The sequence below is a fragment of the Sebastes umbrosus genome, chromosome 17 (genome assembly GCF_015220745.1).
Source record: "Sebastes umbrosus isolate fSebUmb1 chromosome 17, fSebUmb1.pri, whole genome shotgun sequence".
NCBI classification, from domain to species: domain Eukaryota; kingdom Metazoa; phylum Chordata; class Actinopteri; order Perciformes; family Sebastidae; genus Sebastes; species Sebastes umbrosus.
The window spans coordinates 12,818,654-12,841,092 of NC_051285.1; the positions used below are offsets into that span (position 1 = coordinate 12,818,654).

The window sequence follows — 22,439 nt, forward strand, 5'->3', positions numbered from 1 at the left end:
AGTCTTAAACTGGTAATCTCAGTGTGCTGCTGCTGCTGCTGTGCTACCAAACAACTGCAAGTGTGCATGTGTGGTCTGGATGGAGAGAGAGCTATATGCATATAACTGACTGTCAACACAATATGCATTTTACAGCAGGGGATAACAAAAGTATTGGACATTACTCTCTCTGTGTTTATGCATGTTCAGTCACTGAGCTCCCTAACCTGATTAATCAGTCTTAAACTGGTGTCTACTATAAATAGCATAACTAATGTTAAAAAAAAACAGTTTTATGTGTATATTAAGATAAGATATTCCTTTATTAGTCCTGCAGTGGGGAAATTATAAGTGTACAGCAGCAAAGGGAATAGTGAAAAAAACAAGATGCATCAGCTAACAGTAAAAAAAAAAAAAAGAGCTAAACAAAGTGTAACAAAATATGAACCATTTAAATAGAAGGAAGTATAAAAATAGGAGCAGTATATACAGTATTGACAATACACAGACTATTAACAAAATTGCACAAGTGGAAAATGATATTGCACAGTGAGAATGAATGTATATTATGTATATACTGTATGTCCAGTGCAGTTCATCAGCCCTTGACCCTAGTGTGATGAGAAGAGTGGGTTTTGCATCAGTACACCATTAGAATGGGTAGTAAGAAAATATTTAAAAAAAATCAAATATTGCGATATTGTTTTGTGATACTGTATCGATTCTCAAAAAACACTTTATAATTTTTTTTTATATATATATTGTATTTGTTGAATACTCGATTCTGATTGGTCAGTCACAGCGGTCTGTTATCTCTTTATAACAGACCGTTGCTATGTATAACAGACCGTTATGTATAACAGACCGTTGCTATGTATAACAGACCGTTGTTATGGGCGCAGTTCTGATGTTAGACTCTGGGCGGCCTGTTTTTGTGTCAAATTATTGAATTCTTAAATAGCCGTGTAATAAACGGGATAATGTACAGCGAGTCGGTCATTGTTGTGAAATAAACCCCTTTAGGGCGATTTTGCATTGCCCTGTCGGGGTTTATTTCACAACAATGACCGGCTCGCTGTGCATTATCCCTTACTTAATTAATAGTTTACATGCAAAGATGAACTCAGTCAATACTTTATTTCATTTGCAAAGAGATGCGCCCTCGCAGTGTATGTGCCACTCTCAAAGTAGTGCTGTGATGTTGGATGTTTCAGGGACTGTGATAAATGTAAATGCAGATCTCACTGTTCTGATTGCATTAAAAAAGTTAACTTTTTTTTCTCAGATTTTATTTATATGGTGGTGTTATCTTTATACTGTGACAGTTTTCCTAAAGTTAGATTTAAAAAATCACAGTATATCACCTTGCATACAGTATCGCAATATATCGCAAAATATTGAATCGTAACCCCTGTATCATGATATGTATTGTATCGCCAGATTCTTGCCAATACACAGACCTAGTAAACAGTAACTACTGTACAGTCTAGTTGTGTACTGAAGTATTATCACAATACTATGATATATCCTCTGAGTCAGTTTGCTTTGAAACCTATGAAAGCATGTGTACAATACATTATAGTCCATGATATGACTTGGTATTTCATGGTTATATAAGTATGATTTAACAGTAAAGTGGACATATGCCAGATTATGCCATACATAATTCAGAGGGCTCAATACCTCGGTCCCCAAACTGTTTGACAACTGAGTGTGCTACAGATGTTTCCATTTCTGTCACTTTTCCACCATGTTATGTTTACATCAGGGAAGCATACGTGTGTATACCTGAAACCCCTGTTTATTCACAGAAATATATATATAGCTCTAGCATGAAAAACAACCTCTCACGTCAGCACGGACGTGACACCACATCTCAGAGGATTACACATGGAGCTATAATCTGCGTGGAGAAAATATAGGATATATGCAACTGTGCATGGCAGCAGAGAGGTTAAAGATGGGCATTCCACAACAGGCTGCAGGCTGAGGAACCAATCAGCTCGCAGAACGGGGCTCGGAGGGCTTTGATTGGTTGCTTGGTAGCCCTGTTGTCATGATGATGGGAATCGGGTCCTGCCTGTGTGGTCTGTATCCAGGCACAGAAGTACACTGAAGCAAATGATATGGATGGATAGGCTGCAGAACTTTCTGTCCCTCACACACACACACACACAGACACACACACACACACACACACACACACACACACACACACGTGTGTGTATATATAATGTAAATACATAGATCCCAGAATATAACCACAGATGTTTATTCAAACTGGATATATTTGTGATGATTGTGCTTGTTTACAGATGTTACACACTGCAGACGCATCTGTCCCACTTATGCACTCTGAAGATGCACATTCACATATAGCTGCTTGTTATAGAAAGAAGAGTTCATGTAACAGTGGATTAGGATGACCAGATCCCAACAAACCAAATGTGGGACAAAGAGTATGTTTGTGTGGGACAATGTGGGACACATTACCAAGGCTGAGAGGTAGTCTACAATTTGGATATAATGTCTATCTAACTTCAATAATTAACATTTCTATTTTGCCACTTATTTATCTTGTAACATCTCCATGCTTTGCCCGAATGCATACATTGATCGGCACATCTCTTTTCTTGTGAGACTCACATGAACTGTGTCGCTTCATGTCATATTCCCCCCTGTATGAAATTGAAAAATAACTGGTAAATTTCCCGAAAAACTTCGGTAAATCGCCTTCCACCGGCTTACAAATACTTATAAGTAGTTCCCCAGTCTTTGTTGTAGCTGCTCTTCCTTTTCTTTGTGGTACTTTCCATCATATTCTTCCTATATCTGCATAGCTTGTGAGTTTTGTGGTGACTCGCAGTTTTATCCATTGGGCAAAGCGTAGCAAAGATGGTGAAATGTTAACCTGCACTTGACCCACGTGTGCGCAGTTTGACAGCAAACACAGCGCCGTGATGAAGGCCTCCCCTGCTTTCTTCACAGCCATTGGATAAAAGCCAGATTTAAAAAAAAAAAAAGCATCTGTCCTGCAGCGGTTTGACTCTTGAAAACTAGAGCCAATGAAAATGTGGGACTTCGTCTCTAATTGTGGGACAAAGGATAAAAATGCTGTGCAGTCCCTCGTAAAGTGGGACACCTGGTCACCCTACAGTGGATAGTAGGAAGCCTCCAAGCACTGATCTTATGTGGTTGGTAATCAGAGTGCACCGAGGGCCTTCATTGGGAAATTTTTATCATTTATCAGCCCTAAAATCATTAATCATTAATCTTTTAATAACTAGCAGGCTATGCTTTTGGTTTATGAACCAAGAAGGTTCTCCTCTTTTAGTTGTTCCACAAGGCAGAACAAAAAGATTCGGTGATTCTGCTTTCAGCAATTACGCTCCAAGCTGCTGGAACAGCCTTCCGGAAGATCTGAGAAGAGCTGAAAATATTGATATTTTTAAACGTAACATAAAAACCCATCTATTTAGTCTGGCTTTCATGTAGTGTTTTACAATTTTAATGGTTTTATTATTTACACTATTTTATACTCTATTTTACTTATTTTGTTTTATCAACATTTTACTACTTTGAGCAACTGTTGATCATTTGTCAAATCGCTTGTAAAGCACTTTGAAGTGCATTTGATTTGTTCGAAAAGTGCCCTATAAATAATGTTTGATTGATTGATTTTGTTTTTTTCCACAGATGTCCCTGTGTTATCAGTTTATCAAGACACCCCCTTATTGAAGCGCTACACCCAAAACTCAATACTGGCTGTTTGGTTTTCTTCACTCCCGCCTATGTCATCTTCTTCAGCTACCACATGAGGGCACACGTGTAAAGGTTTTAGTATGTCAGTGATTTAGATGGGACTTTCTGCAGAGAACCTGGTTATGTGTAGTATGCATTTTGTTGTTTCTTGTAATAAATTGAAACATTTTGTGGCGTCATCATTTGCATCTAAGCTAATACCTGGATAACCTGCTGCTGTAACACAAGAATTTCCCAATTTTGGATCAGTAAAGTACATCTATCTATCTATCTATCTATCAGTGCTGGAAGAAGTACTCAGATCTTTTACTTAATAGAAAACAAATAACAGACTAAAAGTCCTGATTTATGAAAGTATCTATGAAAGTATCAAAGTGTTGTATTACTATAGAATATATTATTCAGTTTTTTTAGCACTAACAAAATCATTTAATGTTGCAGTTCATCAATTTAGATCATTTATAAACTACTGTATATAATATAGTATGCTCCAAACTTAGCCTAAATTTTGGCAAGGAAAACTGTCATGGCCATTTTCAAAGGGGTCCCCTTGACCTCTGACCTCATGATATGTGAATGAAAATGGGTTCTATGGGTACCCACGAGTCTCCCCTTTACAGACATGCCCACTTTATGATAATCACATGCAGTTTGGGGAAAGCCAGTCAAGTCAGCACACTGACAGCTGTTGTTGCCTGTTGGGATTGAGTTTGCCATGTTATGATTTGAGCATATTTTTATGCTAAATGCAGTACCTGTGAGGGTTTCTGGACAATATTTGTCATTGTTTTGTGTTGTTAATGGATTTATAATAATAAATATACACAATGTGATAAAATGTGTGATTAATTTGCGATTAAATATTTGAATCCATTGATTGATTACTATTTTTTTTACAATATCCGATTCTTCATTTGCACATTAATGAGGTAAAAAACAAAACATGCCTTCAAACATTTTTAATGACGGACGATGACAATGTAATGTGTGTTAAACTGACTATGTATTTACTACATTTGCTCCAACAATAAAACACTGCAGTCGAGCTATTTAACACAGTACATTGCACTGAACACCACAGTAGCACCAGAACATCAACTGCTGACGGAGGTCTTACGAGTCTAGCTGCAAAGGTAGAGGACAAATACAAAGCACGGTAGCCACTTCTACATATTCTAAATCCATATCATCAAACTGTGACAAGTGAATGATGAATTGTGTATGATGATGCAACACAACAAGAGAACACAGGTGAGGATTACATTTATTTTGAGCCCCATCTCAAATGCACACAGAAAAAAACACAACTCCAAAACCTCCTGAAAGTGTCTCCTAAAGCAATACAGAGCGAGCAAAAACACAAATACTACCTTATGTTAAAAGGTTTGTTGACAATGTATCAGTGAGGTGTTGCTTTAACGTGATGGAAACTGTACAGGCTGTAATCTGTGCTGGTATACCTCATGTATCTTATTTCAACTAAAGAAAAGTGACCTTGAAAAAGAGTGAAGGAAAATCACACTCTGAAGAGGTTTCAAAAACATTTTATGAAAAGGAAAACTGCTGTGGTGGTATGAACTGAAGAGCGTACTGTAAAGATGAATAGAAAATAAAGTGAAATAGTCACCGGTGGTACTTGATAATAAAGATCTGAAAGTCAACGTCAAGGACCAAACCTTCTCCGAACATCGTGGCTGTCTAAAGCAGACCTGGGTCAAACATTATTTGCAAATTTTTGTTTCATGTGGTTTTGTTTTAAATGATAGAGGGGTGGAATTTCGCTCAAAGGGCTAAATCCCATAAAGACAGAGTCAATTGGTGCCTTCAAATGGGTTAATGTTTACCGTGTTCGAGAGAAGAGTCCATATGAACGCCCCCCTCTTGTGGTATTCACAACCTAGTGGAAAGTTTCTGAAAGCTCCGAGTTCACGACTTGTGACTTGTTTGTTGACGTTGTCAGAAATGGCGGAGGCCTTGGAATAAATTGTAATTTCAGTCGTATATTTTAAATTCTTCGTAATTTTATAATATGTCTGAGGAAAATGTGGATATTCCCAACGGCCGCATCTTTTTCTTCTGTCATTATGCTTTTGCATTTCCTGCATTATGTTGCCCACTTGCTAGCTTGCTAAATTGTTAGCCTCTGTGGCTTCTAGATGCCGTCAGTAACGTCAATATTGCCGTTTGTTAGCAGCGGTGTTCTCACGATTTAACCACTTAAACGCCAAGCACACGCACAAGTACACGAGCTCACGAGTTTCATTTGAAGGCACCAAATGTCGCAACATTTTCTGGAACTGAAAACTCACTACAAACCAACTCTTGATATATCAAATTTCATGCATTTGCTGCTCAAAAACAGAAACAAATCATTATTTACAAATACATTTGCACCCAGATCTCTTAAAAACAAACAACTGTAATCATAAATTTATGGTTCTGTTCTTGGGAAAACTTTGCAGATGCTTATTATCAATAGAGAAATGGGCTCCGAGAAGGAAGCAAAACGTTTTTTACACACATGTGCTCAAAACAAGGAAAAACAGAAAATAAATATGAAATGTTTTTTGTTGACTTTTTCAAAACATTTCCTTGCAAACTTAATATTAGCATCAAGCTGGAGGAACAACCCAAGTTACCAAACAAGCATCAAGCGCTTCCTGGGTTAGCAGGAAACACTATACCTGTATGGAATTCCTTGGAGGTGCTGAAGGTGCACGAGGGCTCGATTAACCCTCACTACAATCAGACACTTTTTACTGGACTGACAGAAACCCTCCAGCTGTGCTTCTCTCCGTCTACCTTTATCTCAGCTCTGCTGCAGAGGACAAAGCAGTCTATGCGACTGGGCCCTAAGAGAAGTGTGGAGGTGCCAGTTATGGTTTTCATTACTGGTGTCTTTAATCAATTAAATGATCATTAACACTCTCCCTCTCTCTTTCTATCATCAGACTCAAATTTTCACACTGCTTGTAGAGTACACACTCACCAACTAGGCGCAGAGGCTCAAGGCCGGACCAGACAACTTACAAATCCAATCACTTCATTTTTATCTCCTTCCTCCCTTCCAGTCCAGCCTTCCTGAGACTACGTCAAGTCTCCCTGTCTCTTTCCGGGGAAGCTCACTGATCTTAACACATACACACACACACACACTTCATCACAAGGGGGGAAAAAAGCTCATTGAAACCACCCTGCTCTCACTACATTTGTTTGTATTTCTTAAGAAGTGGTTCTACGCTTTCTTAGTCATTTCCTCTCCCCTGTTACCTCCTCCTCCTCCTCCTCCTCCTCTTTCTCTGCTTAAGTGTGTCTTCTCTCGTGGCTGAGTGGCAAGCAGGCTTCAGCAGTTGGGTTCCTTTGATTCGAGCTTCGCCTGGTTCAGCCCACTTTGGCCCAGCTGAGGAAAGCAGGGATGTCTCGGACCGGGACGTTGCGGGTCAGAGCTTTGACGCGCAGGTTACGGTCATCGGTAAGGAGTACCACCTCCCTTTGCAGCCTCACTGTCCCATCTGTGTGTGTGGAGAGGGCAAGCCAAAGAGTAGTAAGAGATTAACTCAGAAGACATTATTCAAAATTGCAGATTGCATGTGCGTTAGGAAAAAGGGCTGGGACGATACACCTATCTCCTGATTCAATACTATCACAGTACTTGGGTGCCGATTCGATATGTATTGCGATTTTTTTAAGTTTTGCGATTCTACAAGTATTGGGATTCGATTTATGATTTATTGTGATTTTTGTAAACTTTTTTAACACAAGACCATTTTATTTTGGAAAATATCTAAATTAATACAGTAAAATGTTTGATTTTCAGCATGTATGTAGTGAGAGATGTCAAATATATCAGTCATTGTCAGGCATTATTTATTAAAGTTCTCCCAGCAACCCTAAAATCAAAGAATAATTGGATTTAATATGTGAGGGTGCAGGTCGTATCCACACAGACCCTCCGCCGTTTTCTGCTTTTTCGTTTCGGCTTGTTGCGGTTTGTTTTGGTTGACGGATACGGAACGGATATGATGCCACGTTACTCTGACTACAACAATTAAAGCAATAAGTTCCTTCTACTTCCGCATAGACTCAAATGAAGCAAATATATCGATTCTGGCATTAAAAAAAAAAACATTTTAACATTGCAAAAAAAATGCGATACATAGGTGAATCGATTTTTTTCCCACCCCTATTAGGAAATCTGAACACTGACAGGCAATGTTACATACTTCTCTGATCAGGCATGAAATCTTTCGCCTTGTCTTTGCAGTAGTTGAGGCAGCAGGACAGAATCACATCATCATTGGTACCCTGGGGAAAAAATAGAAAACTAAGTCACAGAAAAACAGTACAAACATTTGATATAAGTAGTAATGTTCCATCAGCAGTCAACCACTGCTTCCCAGAAAAAAAAAACAGCCTTAATTCATTGCATATCTGAAATGAAACAAACATTTTGAGCTACATGTATTTGGGCTCTCACCTGCTGTCCAGAGGTGTCTTCACTGCGGAAGGCAATAGACTCGAGTTGATTTCCTCTGCTCGTCAGGGCTCTGAGGTACGGTTCCCTGGCTTCAAATCCTTTCTCTAGGAACGCCACTGCCAACCGGGCCTTCTCCTGCACGGCCCGCACATGGGCCGCACTAACGTTATAGTTGCCACGACCGCCAGTGCTGCGTCCTCCTGACCCCAGTCCTCCACCGAAGTTGTCCTGGCCTTTAGCCAAGCCGTCTAACTCTGTAATCACTGAGGGAGAGAGCACACATCACACCATGACTATACATGAACAAAGATGTCCCGTTTCTGCACTAAACACCAGACACATGGGTCACTCTTATCATTTTAAACATGTCACAACACCACAGTTTAATCCTTCTTCATCCCTCTTACTAGAGCGCATACTCATCCATTCATTTATTTCCTCTTTTCTTTGCTTCTGTCTTTCAGTCTTACCGATAAGTGGCACAACTATTATGTATGTTCCACACTGAAGGAGTCTCTTTAACCCTCCCAGGTGATCAATGAATCCATTGGTATCTGGAACCAGAAAGAGAGGCCTCACTTCCAGCTCCAACTGCCCGCCTGTCTGCAGCACCGCCTGGAACAAACACACGTTAAATATGATGTCACATTCAACTCTCATTGTTTTTTGATTATTAGTTAACCTATGAAATGTCAGACATACAGATGAATACCCATCACAATTAATTTCCAGATTTGAATATCTAAGTATATCTCTATCAAAGTATTAGTAGTAAATTGTAGCCATGTGCAGTAATATAGAAAATTGAGGATGAGAAACTGAGATGCATCGAATCGTGAAGCCACTGACGATTCACACCTCTAACGAACGTATACGTCTGTTTTACCTGTATTTTATCCCTGCGCTTCTGTTGCTGTGCCAGTTTGTTGGTGAGGACATGGCGTCGCGCCTTCAGCTGTCTGATGTCGTTCTCACTGTCTCCCGCCTCCTCCTCTCCTTCTGATGCGGAGAGAGACGACTCTGCCTCGACTATGACATCGTCAGCCTGCCAAAACAGACACGGATAAGACACATTTTCAGCAATTTGGCTTTCAACAACCTCTGCTGAACTGCAATGCAGATTTAAATTTACATAATGTTGTGTAGGTCAAATTGTGGAAAAAAGGAGTGCAATCAGAGACGAAAAAACACAGTGAAGAGGACAAATGATGAGAGGGAAAGTAGGAGAAAAGCAGTCACCTCTTTTTCGGTTACAGAATCCTGCCTGCTCCTTGTATCATTTGAGTGGTTAGGTGGAGAAGTTGCCACAGAGATGTATTTGCCTCCCTTGAAAGCCAACAGAGGCTCTTCCTGTCCACACAAAGCCTCCAGAAAGTACTTCAGCACCGTCACTCTCTTACAATCTGCTGCTATTGCCTAAAGAAAGAGGACGGAGGTTCAACAGGAGTAGAAGCATGTACCAGGGCTGCAGTGTTACATTATAATGAAATACACATTTACTCTCCACTCACCATTTCAGTGTGTCCGTCTGTGTAACACGGCTCCTGTGGTGCAGCAAGCAGTGGTACAAAGCCAGCAAGCAGCCTGTCCTCCTTCAGTTGCAGCACAGTCAACTCCTCATCTCCCTCGACTTCTTCAGTGTCGGCTTTATACAGCGGCACTTCCTCGTGGTCCACACGCGCCAGCACGTTACACAGGTCAGCCAGGCACTGCCAAACATCAGGGCTGCACCTTGATGCAGAGAAAAAGCCACCACTGATGGTGAGGAATAAGTATTTTAAAGAGTTACTGTCTGAAGAGAGTTAGTGGGTGTGGTTTGTGTACAATACCTGTAGAAAGTAGTAATTAAACAAAACTATTATCAATACATTTAATCTATCTCTTTTATATTGTATTTAAAACATGGTGATATGTCAATGTTGTGTTCACAACTTGTTTCCACTGCTCCCAAGTGGCCAAACAAATCAGTTACTGTAGGTTTAAAGTACTCACTCTATACTGCACGGTGGTGGGTTCCACTGGTCCGGTTGTCCCAACATCCAGTCAGACCAGACCTTGATACTGGGCAGTAGTTCTCTAAGGTCCAATGGGAAGGCAGAGACCCTCACCATACCCTCCAGCGCTTCCCCTTTACCCTCCTCCTCTCCGTCTGCTATGGGGACTGGTTCTAAAAGAGACAAAGAGAAGCTTTGAAAATATAACACTTAATAGTAAAACAATAAAAAAAAATTAACTGAAACTCCCTCAATGCCGAAAACGACACAGAAGATTTGATAGGGCGTTTTTGTCTGATATAAAATTTACTAAATGTTATCACAGCAATACAAATAAAGATTGATTATGCTTATTCCAAGATGCCAAGTCCAACTGGAGTTACAAAACCCATCCCTTTATGTAGTCAAAAACCATGTAAAGGTTTTTTCGTATGATATAGATGAAAACACCCTAATACTAACGTTGACCTTAATTTCAAAGTACCTGAACTAGATCTGAGTTTAGAACCACAACTTTAATAAATGCGGCTGATCAAACAGGTGTGGAGTTTGCTGTGTGCGTACCTGTAGGAGTGTCCCTGAGCAGGTCTGTGCAGCGCTGCACCAGCAGGGCGAACATGCCCAGACCCAGGGCCGTGCTTTGCTCTTGTAAGACGGACCGCACATCTCCTTCTTCACCTGACAAACGGAGACCAGAATTTGAAACAGTTCTTCCTCAACACTCTTTGTATCCATATTACTAATGACTTGTGTGCAGCCCCAAGATGTGTGTGTGTGTTAATTTTCTGATTGTATTTAAGTTGGGAAAAAAGAACTGCATGTGAGAAGATGAGATTAAAAGTGTGTCAAAGAGCCATTATCAACTCTGCATTGGCCGCTGACGCTCTTCAAGTTCAAACATTCCAACAAGTTAACATGTTTTTCTTAAATGGAGTCACATTTTACACAACAAATTAAATGAAATCCATGTTAATCACCTGCATAAAAATAGAACAAGTTGTTCACCAGCCATGCATTTGTATTAACTTTGCAGATAAACACAATGTGTTAAAGTTTGTTGTTTGATGATAATACTGGTGTGTGCGTGTGCTGCATCACCTCTGCTGTGGGCATTGTGTATGGTGAACATGTTGATGGTGATGATCTGCAGCATGTGCGTGCTGCCCAGTAAGGAAGGGCCATGCTGAAGCAGCGTCTTGAACTCCTGCAGAACGCGGTTCGCCACTCCAGGGAAGGATTCCATGCTGAATAGACACAAGACACACGCATTCATAAAAAATACAGAACACACTAAATAAATCATCCCTTCAACTCATTCAGTCTATGACATTAAGAGTTGGAATATATGACACCTCACTCACCCAACTTTAGTGAAGAGCTTTCCATGTGCATGCAGGAAACTCAGAATGAATCTCTTATTTAGCTGCAGAAAAAAAACAGAGAAGGCCGAAAAAGAAAAAAAAAGTATTACTAATCTTTGGACAACAGTTTTATTTAGCTATAAGCCCTACGGCACAGCACATGACAAGAAAACACATGTCTTCATCCAGTGACGGCGACAAAGCACAAGGAGAGGTTTAGAGCAGATGTCACCATTTAAATGCCCGCAAGACTTTGAACAACAGGGGTGGGAGGAAATGGACAGAAAGGCTACTGAAGCTGGAGAGAGCAAAGAGGATACACATACAGATCTGTCTCTTCCAACAGGATACACTGACAGAGTATAATAGAGAGAGACAAAATAGATTTGTTAAAAAGTAAAGAAAGTAAAATGGAAATAGCACAAAGCTACTTCCTGCATTTTTGTGGGATACGTAAAGCTGCCATTTAGGGCCGTCCTCGACCAAAGAAAATTCTTAGTCGACTAACACTCATACGATTTTGTCGACTAATCAATTAGTTGATTTAATTGACAGAACTGTAAAACGGAGTTTTAAAACAATAAGTGTTTTGAAAACATCAAAAAATAACTGTTAAAAATATGAACAGAGATCTTTGAGTGCATACATGTAAAGGCATATGAGACTTGATGTGCATGTGAGTATGAGAGAGAACGAAAGAAAGAAAAGGATCTTACATCACTAGCGCTGAGACTGCCCAGCTCTCCGTCCTGTTCAGAGTCTCTGCTGGATTCACTACCTCCTCTCTGAGAGGATGGGGTCGCCGCTTGTCCGCTGGGGCGAACCCAAATCTCCACACGTGCTCCATCTTCCCCTCTTCCTCTTCCTCTTACTGCTGGGCCTCTGGAGCCTCCTTCATGCTCCTGCGTCCTCCTTCGCTCAAGCTGCTCTGCCTACAAGAACAAAGTATGCCTAAACATTTTGGTCCAAGAAAAAAGGTAAATTACTTAGCACAAGTTAATGACTGAAGTTTGTGTCTGACCTTGCGCTTAGCTTCCTCAAACAGATTCATCAGGCTTTCCTTTGCAGTCAGGATGGGGTTGGAAGCTGCCAAGCTGCGCATGTAATAATACACAGCATCCAACTTCCGCTTCTGTAAGTGGGAGAGGTGGAAAGAGAGTAAGAGGAGGGAGGTATCCTGCAAAAGGATGCACATTAGGTGGGTGCTAACAGACCATTACTCAAAATATAGTTGGATTTTTCAATTATCCCAGGGACATGCCAGGAGAAATACAGTCAGTGACAAAAGTTACTTAATTGCAGTTATCTAATTATGCCAGCAAAGAACTTTTTCAGCTCAATATCCAACTCTCAACTTTTCATCTCTACTTAATCTACATATCACTTACTGTATAAACTGCCAGCAGGGCCAGCTGGTTGTATGGTCGTCCATTTTTGGGGGCAATCTGCTGGGCTTTCAGGTACCAGCTACAAAAAAAAGGAAATATGTAGTCATGAGATACCATCAGAGAAACTTCATGGAGGATCTGGTCTTTCAAAATGGTCTACTTATATTAAATTATATGGTTCTTATCTAATCGGTCATTTACAGCCAGAAAGGAACTTTCTCTAATGGTACAAAGTTTCTTGTCTATAGCAGGTTGCGACTCAGGAAAAACAAGTCCAAGACTGAGGAAGAAAGTTATAAAAGCTGTCAGAGTTCAGAGACTTGTACAGGAATTTTCAAAAATAATCAGGACTAAATGCAAACTGGTTGTCTGGGAGGGATTAAACAGGTGTAAAAACAGCCCCATGGCGAAAAGGCTAGTCCTGACCACTCGCTCTAGGACTCAAGAGTTTGGCATTGTAGCCTCCTGAGTCAGTCAAAATCAAATGTTTAATGCCAATACAAGGGCTGTACGCGATCAAAGGAATTCTTAGTCGACTAACACTCATTATTTTGTCAATTAATCGATTATATGATTTAATGGACGGATCTGTAAAATTGAGTTTCTCCACAAAGAATCACACAAAAGCACCGCTTTAAATCTTGTGTTTGACAGAGATGTGCTCATTAGTTTCTTGGAAATAAGTCATTCAGCATGAAAAAAACATAAAAAAACGATCGATTAAATGAAATCTTAGCGGACTAAGACCAAAACGACCCATTAATCAACTAATCAACTAAGAGGGGGCAGCCCTATCCCACCTGTGCTCTTGAATGCGTTGATGAAATTTCACAATACGTGGAGATAATTCTTGAATTACAGCCTACCTGCGAGCCTTGCCATAGTTGGCCGAGTCACTGGCTTGTTCCCGGTAACGTGCTATATCTCCCTGACAAATCATGCAGCGCTGAGCACTGATGAGTGCATACTTCACCTGAAAAAGACAGAAACACAACAGAAACTTTTAACAAGTCACAACATACAATGTTCAGTTAGGGCGTAATTGTAGACACAATTAACAACTAGTAAGCCAGCTAATTGCTGGTAACATCTGATCATGTTAATTGCACACACAAACACACAGATTAAAAGGAGTATTGCTGTACCGTTTTGCGTAATGGCCGAGCCCTGATAGCTATGCCGTCCATGTAGTCCTCTAACTTAAACTGGTACACTGTCTGCAGCTTCTGAAGCAGCGCATCAAAGAATAGCGCTCCCTGTAAAACACAGACAATGATCACAACGGACAAGAGAAGTTACAGTGAAGAAAACATATATATACACATTCAAAATTTATTTATTGTGGCCTGTTCCCACTACAAGAAATTAAAGTTGTAAAATGGTTTTGGACACAAATATTTCCAAGATTCTTGGGCAACATACACTGTGTATTTTATCTAATATTATACAATCATACTAATTTTGGGTTTACTGATCCAGTGCTAACCTAAATACTAAGCAAGGTCACAACTGTGTATCCATAAAGTACCCAAAGATAATAGTTAGTAAGCGTAATGCTAGTGGCATCGATATTTTGTGAAACCCTGCCCTGTCTGAATTTCCCACACATGCCTTACCTCATCAAGCAGCGTGAGCAGCATGTTTCTGATATGAGGGGTGTTGTCATTGGTGGGGTCTTTGAGTAGCTGCCGGAAGTGCTCTATGACCTGGTAAAAGACATTCTTCCAGAGAGCCTGATCCACGTTCTGCGAGTCTGAGTAGTCGATGTCGGTCAGGATGACCTGCTCATATAGCCCCAAAAGGTCAGCTCTAGAAAACAGGTGGAGAGTGCTTTTTCAGTATGTCTACTGTCTGAATTCTGTTGAGTATATTATTAATTTGGGGCAACTGTCAAACAAGTAGTGTAAGACATAAGAGTGAAACATAAACAACACACACAGAAAAATGCCACTGAACACATCTTTTCCCCCAAATCCTCACCTGAGCTTGGCCATGCGATCCAGTCCATCAGCACTCACTCTGTCCCTGGACAGTAGGTTACTGAGCTGGAGCTCCTGTGTGTCCGCAGCCCTCAGCAGCCTCCCCAGCTCCCCTCTGGCTTGTTGCTCCACCTCTTCTAATGTCAAACTACCTCCTGCAGCTGGCTGGGAATAACCTGCTCCCCTGTAACACTGACCCGCACCAGGCCCCGTGTACATACCATTAGGGGTAGCCATTTGGTAGGGCCCCATATGATAAGGGTATGGATAGCGCTGGCTGGTGGTGGTGCTGGGACTATGTGGGTTGCTGGCGGGCATGGGGTAGCAGTAGGGGTTGTCAGAGTTTTGGAATTTGTAGTAGGCCATGGCAGCAGCCTGCTGGGACCGAAAGTGCTCACCCTGCGGGACCGGAGGACTGCCTGCTACATCGTCGTCTGTGTCCAGAAAGTGAAGTTGTCCATATCCAGTCCCTGTCTGAAGATACACAGGCTGTTGGAGAGATAAATGCTGTGAAGATTGGGTGCCGGTAAGAGCAGGTTTCTGGTCAGGGTTATTTGGATCCCAGAGTCGTCTCACTCCTCCTCCTCTGCCTCCTCTGCTCCTGCCAGCTCCTCCTCCCCTAATTCCACCAAACAGAAGCCTTTGCCCAACCTCAGGTGAATTAGAGATGTCTGTGCGGGCTGGAAGCACCAGGATACCCCCACCTCTGCCACGAGGAACCAAGGCTGGTTTGCGATGTTGTGACACCCCACTATGTGACGCAGTGCCTGACTGTTTTTCTAGAGAAATCCTCAGGATTCCCCGACCTCCACCTCTGTTTCCCTTTGGTCTGTTCCTTTCTTCCCTCCGCATCTCTGCACTTAGTTCTTCCTCCACACCTCTTCTCCTCCTTCTATCTTCTGCTATGTCACTCATCTCGCTCCCTTCCAGGGATTCTGTAGATGATTCCCCATTGGTTGTCCAGCTTTGTAAATGACTCCTTCGTCCTTCTCCACTATTAGCCATCCCCTCTTTGTTATTGTGCCTAGACTCCAAGCGTGGACATTTGGTACTCTCCACATCCTTCCCTAGTCCACGCCCATCCAGGCTGGCCACACTGCTCGCTGAGCTACTGCTGTAAGTTCGATTCCGTGAGCGCCGAATATCTGATTTGGAATAGCGTTTTGAGGTTGGTGTTGTGATGTTTGCATTGGATTTGTTTCTATCGCCTCTTTCTACAACCCTGTCTGCATTTCTTTCTGTCTTGGCATCTTTCTCAGCATCTCTGGACCGGTTGTTGTTGTTGTTGTCTCCTCTTCTGCTTTCTCTGCGATTCTCTCTTCCTTTGCTTTGGTGCGTCTCTCCCGTCTTAACAGGTTTGTTGTCCCTATCTGCTTCTGCTGCTCTCCTGTCTCTTTCCATCTCAGCTTTACCCCGGTCACTCTTTCCTCCACCACCTGCTTGATCTTCTCCTCTTCTGAAATCCTGATTCTTCTCTTTTTCCTTCTCACCTCCCCTTCTCCTGCGGTTTCCCTTCTCCCTCTTCTTCTCTACCTTTTCGTCCTCCTCTTTTGTTCCTCCCCCTTGGCTTCTCCTTTCATTATCAGTTGTTTCCCCTCTCCTGCAGCTTAACTCTTCAACGGCTTGGCCTTCACACCCCACTTGACCCTTTTCTTTCACGCTGAGTTTTTCTACTTTGCCAGTAATAATCTCCACAGAAGCATCAGAGGGTAATGGTTTTTTTTCCACTTCTCGGCTTCCTTGCTTTCTGTTTGTCTCACTGGATTTAGACAATTTTACGTTTTCCGGTAGAGCTTTTACTTCTTTATCTTGCCCTCCCTGCTGCTGTATAGATGTCGTTTTGTTCCCCTCCCTTTTTCCTGAACTCAACTGGGATTCTGGCTCAGTTTTCTGCTTATCCTTCCTGGGGGGAGGCTTATCCTCCTCTCTTCCAACTCCAGAGTCCTTTCCCTGGATGCTCCTCCGGCTCCCAGGTTGATAGAATTCTCGGTCTGGTTTACGAGTTTTCCGTGTCGGCTTAGCAGCTCCAGCAGGTTCCTGCTGTTCTCTGTCATCTTCAACAAAGCCTTTCTCTTGATTTGCTTCTGATTTAGACTGTGAGTGGGTGATTTTCCTACAGTTCTGAGTGTTACTACCGTCACCTCTCATCCTGTCTTCTTCCCTTTTGTCGGTGCCCGCCCCACCATCTGTGCACCTATGTCTCTCTATAACTTTTTCAGAGACACCCCTTTTCTCACTCTGTGATGGTTGATCATGGTCATGTGAATCAATGGCCAGGGGATCACTTTGACCAGCTTCTCCCTCCTCACTGTCACGGTGACAACGTCCATGTCCAGCTACTGGCTCGTAGCGCTGCAGTTCAGGACGCTTTCCTTCACACTTCCTATGCGGCTTATGAATGTGATGCTCCTGTTGCTTCTCTGCAGAAAGAAAAACACAGAAAGAAAGTACATGAAGTAGTGTTATTAAAGAACAAGATTGAGATGTTCTGTTTTCTCTTCTTGTCTACAAATCCCTTGAAAAGAAAAAAAAAACGGTCTGTGGTGCTCAGCCCCAAGCCCATTCATTTCCACTGAAGACATAAATCTTGAAAAATGGGTCGCAAATAGATAGCTTAAGTTGGGCACTAGTTGTTGTTTTTTACCAAACACTTCAACAGGACAAAGCAGTGCATTTGTTGGGGACTATTTTCAGCTGTAATTAATATGCATTTGGTGCTCTATTAAAGCTGCAGTGGGTAGATATGTAGCAAATAGGATTCAAAAAAGTTATTTTTATAAAACAGTAACTATATCCTGAGAGTAGTGCATGAGACAGGTAATCTGAAAAAAAAAAATCATGTTCCTCTGTGTCGTCTGGTGCTCCTAATGGCATCTGCAAGATTTCCCAGACCAGAGGAAAACAACCAATCAGAGCTGAGCTGCAGCCTGCCACCTCTGAGCAGCTGTCAATAACTCACACACTCCAATCAAACGGTCAAACTAGGCAGCGCTGATCAAATATGAATCAATATTCTGTTACTGTAATGCCTATTTCTCGCCTCAAATGTTTTCAGAAACATATTGTAGTGCACTGTTTAGCTGTAAAATGGGAAAGTTTGTGACCCGGCAGCCAGGTTGAGATCTGTTGAAGAAATACCAAGCACACAACCAATAGGAACATCCAATAGGAAGGCTTTCTATCTGAAATGACCTGTGATTGGCCAAAGTCTCCCATCAAAACAGGGCCATGAGGAGTTGCAAAAGTCTAGTTTTCTCTCAGAACACTTGAATTACAATATGCTGAAAGGTTATTATGGAATTTTTTGCCCAATTATGACAAAAACATTCTGCCTACTGAAGCTTTAAGTCGGCTTTATTTTAATATTATGATTATTTGTATGTGATATAAACAATAAGCCCCATTGTGTGTGAATGCAGAATAGATGTAGTGCTAGCAGTCACTGGAGATAACAGCATCTGTTTCATAATGTTCAAATGTACAAACACACACAGTAAATGTCAGAAAACATTAATTGAGTGGAAATGTGGGAAAAAGTACACAAATAAACTTGCAATACTTCCCACAACATGAGGATCACATATCACTGTTGAGACTACTTTTTATAAAATAAACATTTCGTTCTCTTCCACAGAAACGAAACTGTGACGTAGTGACGTCAGCTAACTGACGTTGTTAAGCTTAATTGTCTGGCTCAGGAAACGCTGGCAAGATAGCCTACTTGAATGATGAACTGCTGTGGTCTTATCTTGTATGTTTTTTGTTTCTTTTTCTTTTCTTTTATTGCTATGGACCCTCCTGTGTGTCTGAAATAAAGTTTGAATTGAAACCAACTGTCATGACACAATTCAAAATAACGGCTACATGTTCCTCTACTAGCTAGTGTACTTAAAGCACAGAGAGCAATATAACAAACAGTACAAGAATAGTAGAAACTGGGTTAAATGGTGACAACAGTGACATAAATGAAGTGGTGTCGTTACGGTTGAAGGGGGCGTTTAAAACAGACCGCGCGGAACCAAAGAATGGACAGATAGCTCGCTAGCTAACAACATTAGCAAACTTAGCAACTCCGCAGGCTACTTCTTCAGCTAACTCGAGACACTTATTCGCTTGAATTTATCGACTTTTTCACGAATATATTCCTTCCAAGTGTCTACTTCATGTCATCTCACCTTTCTGAGAGTCAGTTATGTTGATTGAAGTCGACGCTTCAGCTCGGAGCTCCGCAGCTGAGATTCTCACTCTGTCCAGCTCGTTCGCCATCTTTGCTTTCACTAACAACAAACACAACAAAGTACGGTGGCCCGGCTGCGTCAAACATATTCAACCGTGTGACGTCAGCAGCGAGGGGCACCTGGGTAATGTAGTACGAGACCTCTTTCAATAAATCCCCTGGTAAAAGTAGCAATATCAGACATTTTAAATATTCCATTATAAGTAAAAGTCCTGCATTCAATATTTTACTACAAGATAAGATATTCCTTTATAAGTCCCGCAGTGGGGAAATTTGCAGTGTACAGCAGCAAAGAGGATAGTGCAAAAAACTAGATGCATCAGCTAACACAGTAAAAAAAGAGTTAAACAAAGTGTAACAAAATATGAACCATTTAAATATAAGAATTAAAAAAAAATAGGAGCAGTATATACAGTATTGACAATAAACAGACTATTAACACAATTGCACAAGTGGAAAATTATATTGCACAGTTAGAATGAAATGAAATTCCACCTGAAAATATCAGGTTATTGTCAGTTTTCTGGTGTGTAAGTGTAAGTGGTCTACTGGGAGCAGTGGTAGTTGTGGAGTCTGACAGCTGCAGGAAGGAAGGACCTGCAATAGCGCTCCTTCACACACTTTGGGTGGAGCAGCCTGTCGCTGAAGGAGCTCTCCAGTGCTGAGATGGTGTCCTGCATTGGGTGGGAGTCCTATTATACTATTTTATTACTATAGCGTTATTACTATTAGGCTACTACTTTTTAGGCCAAATGAATAAGCACAAACACAAAAGTCCCTATTTTCCTATTATAATGTGTTTTTCTCATAGCCTTTTAGGTTTATTTTATTCATATCTATATAGCAGGGCCGGCTTAGGGCATAGACCATAGGCCAAATAGGAGGTCGCCTAGGGCGCCACCTTCTGGGGGGGAGCACTTGTTGTCCTCGAAAAATAAATAAATAAATGAAAGAAAGAAAGAAATACATTTTTCACCCCTGTAACTCTCTTTATCACACTTTTCCATCTGCCCGGCCGCACTTATTTGTTAATAAAAGTGTAAAATGTAGTGAAACTGACCAAACACTTTTAAGTTCCTATTGTTATTCATAACGAAAAAATACAGAAGGTATTTTCATATAAGTATTTGGGCGTAATGATAGACCATCTGTTATCTTGGAAAGATCACATTGAATTTGTCTGCAAAAAGACAAAACTAAGAATTTACTTTCTCCGCCGCCTCAGGTCTTTTCGGGCGAGTAAACAAATTCTTCTTTTGTTTTTTACTTCTGTGAATATGAGTGTTCTACAGTATTGTTATACTACATGGCACAAGAGTTTGTCCACTACTTTAAAGTCAAAACTGCTCCACCAAATGAAAATCTGCTCAAAGATTGTAGGTCAACCCCTTGAGAAATTCTATGAATCAGCCTATCATAATAACATATTAAGGCTGGCTAACACCATCGTCTCTGACCCCAGCCATGATTTGAACAGTGAATATGAATTGTTACCATCAAATCAGAGATACAGGATTCCACGATTTAATAAGGTTAGACTGAAGCACTCTTTTGTACACCAGTCCATCAAATGTACGTTGAAGGGCCCTGAATATTGTCTTCTGTGATTGTAATGTTTAAATGTATCCACATCTGTTTATGCAGAAATGGATATGTTATCTGATAGAAAGGGTTGTTGATGATTGCGCAAAGTTTTCCAATCTTGCACCAGTCTAAACTGTTTTAATTGTAACGCCCCTTATGACCATCCCAATTAGACTCATGGTTAATATTCAAATTATTTACATATTCTGTAACTCTATAATCTTATTAAACATCTTTTGTTACTATTTGACAAAACGTGTGTCAGTCTAAAATGTGTAGTTATGTAATTCTTACGTAGGCCTTGACCTACATATGAGGCCTGGGGGGAAGGGGGCTTAAAGGTCTGCACATTATATAAAGAAACAGATATCCTACATATATACACACGCTCACTTCCACACAGTAGCCACTAGATGTCAGGATTGATTACTTTACTTATCCTCATTTTTAGCTCAACTGTCCTATAATCCTTTGGCTCGGCCCAACTACGAACTTTCTCCCATCTACTTTTGTTTTCCCATCAAAGTGATTTACATGAATGAAGTGCAACATCTCCTACTTATTATCACATCTTTTCTCTTGCACTCATTACTTTGATGTGACAAATTGCATGAGGAGGGGGATTGTGTGATTGCAGAAACGAATGACAGAAACACACACAGGAAGACGGGGTAGTGCATGCACGAATGACGGAGGGGGTGCGTGGAGAGTTCAGGCAGACTTCATCGGTGTGGCTTATGCTAGAGTAAACAGCTTCATTTCCCTAGCAACACCAAATTAAAGGGACAGAGTCTCGTGTCCTTTCTATAAATCCCCCACACATGATTCTTCATCCAGACACAAACCTCCTCTTTTTCCATGAACGCTCCTTCATCATGCCACTAAATTATTCATCCAAGGTGCAAGATGGCTCACTTCTTTGGCATAGTAATCGGTCATGTCCACACATACTTATGTGTGTGTACAGTAATAGAAGTTAGGCCTACTTTCGTCTAACTTGCCTATTACAGTATACCCCCAAATCACAAAGCACAGATTTTTATAGACCATGTATTTATCTATTTATAACATTTTCTGAATTTCAAAAATGTTTTAATGCACATTATTTGGTTTTACTCTCATGGTATAGTCTGTTGTCTATTATTGTGTTTTATTAATGAATTTCATATTTTATGTGAAGCGCTTGCAATGCAAATGTAAATTAAGATAACATGTTGATCATGATTATTATCATTATATTATTAATCCGATCATTAAAGCTGCAGTGGGTAGAAATGGAGCAAATATGATTAAAAATAGTTATTCTTTTATAACGGTCACCATATCCTGACAGTAGTGCATGAGACAGGTAATCTGAAAAAAATCACGTGAATCTGTGTCTGCAAAGTTTTACAAACCGGAGGAAAACAACCAATCAGAGCCCAGCTGGAGTCTTACCATCTCTGACCAGCTGTCAGTCACTCGGAAACTTCGATCAAACGGTCAAACTAGGCAGCGCTGATCAAATATGAATCAATATTCTGTTACTCTATTTCTCGCCTCAAATGTTTTCAGAAACATCTTGTAGTGTACTGTTTAGCTGTAAAATGAGAAAGTTTGTGCCTTGTTGAGATCAGTCGAGGAAATACCAAGCACCGCCCACCAGCCGGAGCAAACTTTCTCATTTTACAGCTAAACA

General features: G+C 40.9%; 1 protein-coding gene across 5 annotated transcripts; it reads right to left on the minus strand.

Moving 5' to 3' along the window:
* Window positions 1-4,685: 4,685 nt before the first annotated feature.
* Window positions 4,686-19,262, minus strand: smg6 (SMG6 nonsense mediated mRNA decay factor). Of its 5 annotated transcripts, none has more exons than XR_005203814.1 (20): window positions 19,116-19,262; window positions 14,942-17,360; window positions 14,578-14,770; window positions 14,107-14,217; window positions 13,828-13,934; window positions 12,962-13,040; window positions 12,595-12,705; window positions 12,290-12,505; window positions 11,574-11,635; window positions 11,311-11,456; window positions 10,777-10,890; window positions 10,211-10,385; window positions 9,730-9,973; window positions 9,458-9,634; window positions 9,105-9,263; window positions 8,689-8,833; window positions 8,219-8,481; window positions 7,965-8,046; window positions 7,012-7,253; window positions 4,686-6,871 (listed from the first exon to the last, which is right to left on the minus strand). XR_005203814.1 is itself a non-coding variant. In XM_037748296.1 (19 exons), exons 1-19 carry the CDS (start codon window positions 19,204-19,206, stop codon window positions 7,123-7,125), a joined length of 5,001 nt encoding a protein of 1,666 aa, XP_037604224.1. In that variant the 5' UTR covers window positions 19,207-19,262; the 3' UTR covers window positions 4,686-7,122. The 5 variants fall into 5 exon arrangements, 2 of the variants coding, with proteins under 2 accessions (XP_037604224.1, XP_037604223.1); XR_005203812.1 differs by having other exon boundaries at window positions 4,686-6,896; XR_005203813.1 differs by having other exon boundaries at window positions 4,686-6,593; window positions 6,731-7,253.
* Between the last annotated feature and the right edge of the window lie 3,177 nt (window positions 19,263-22,439).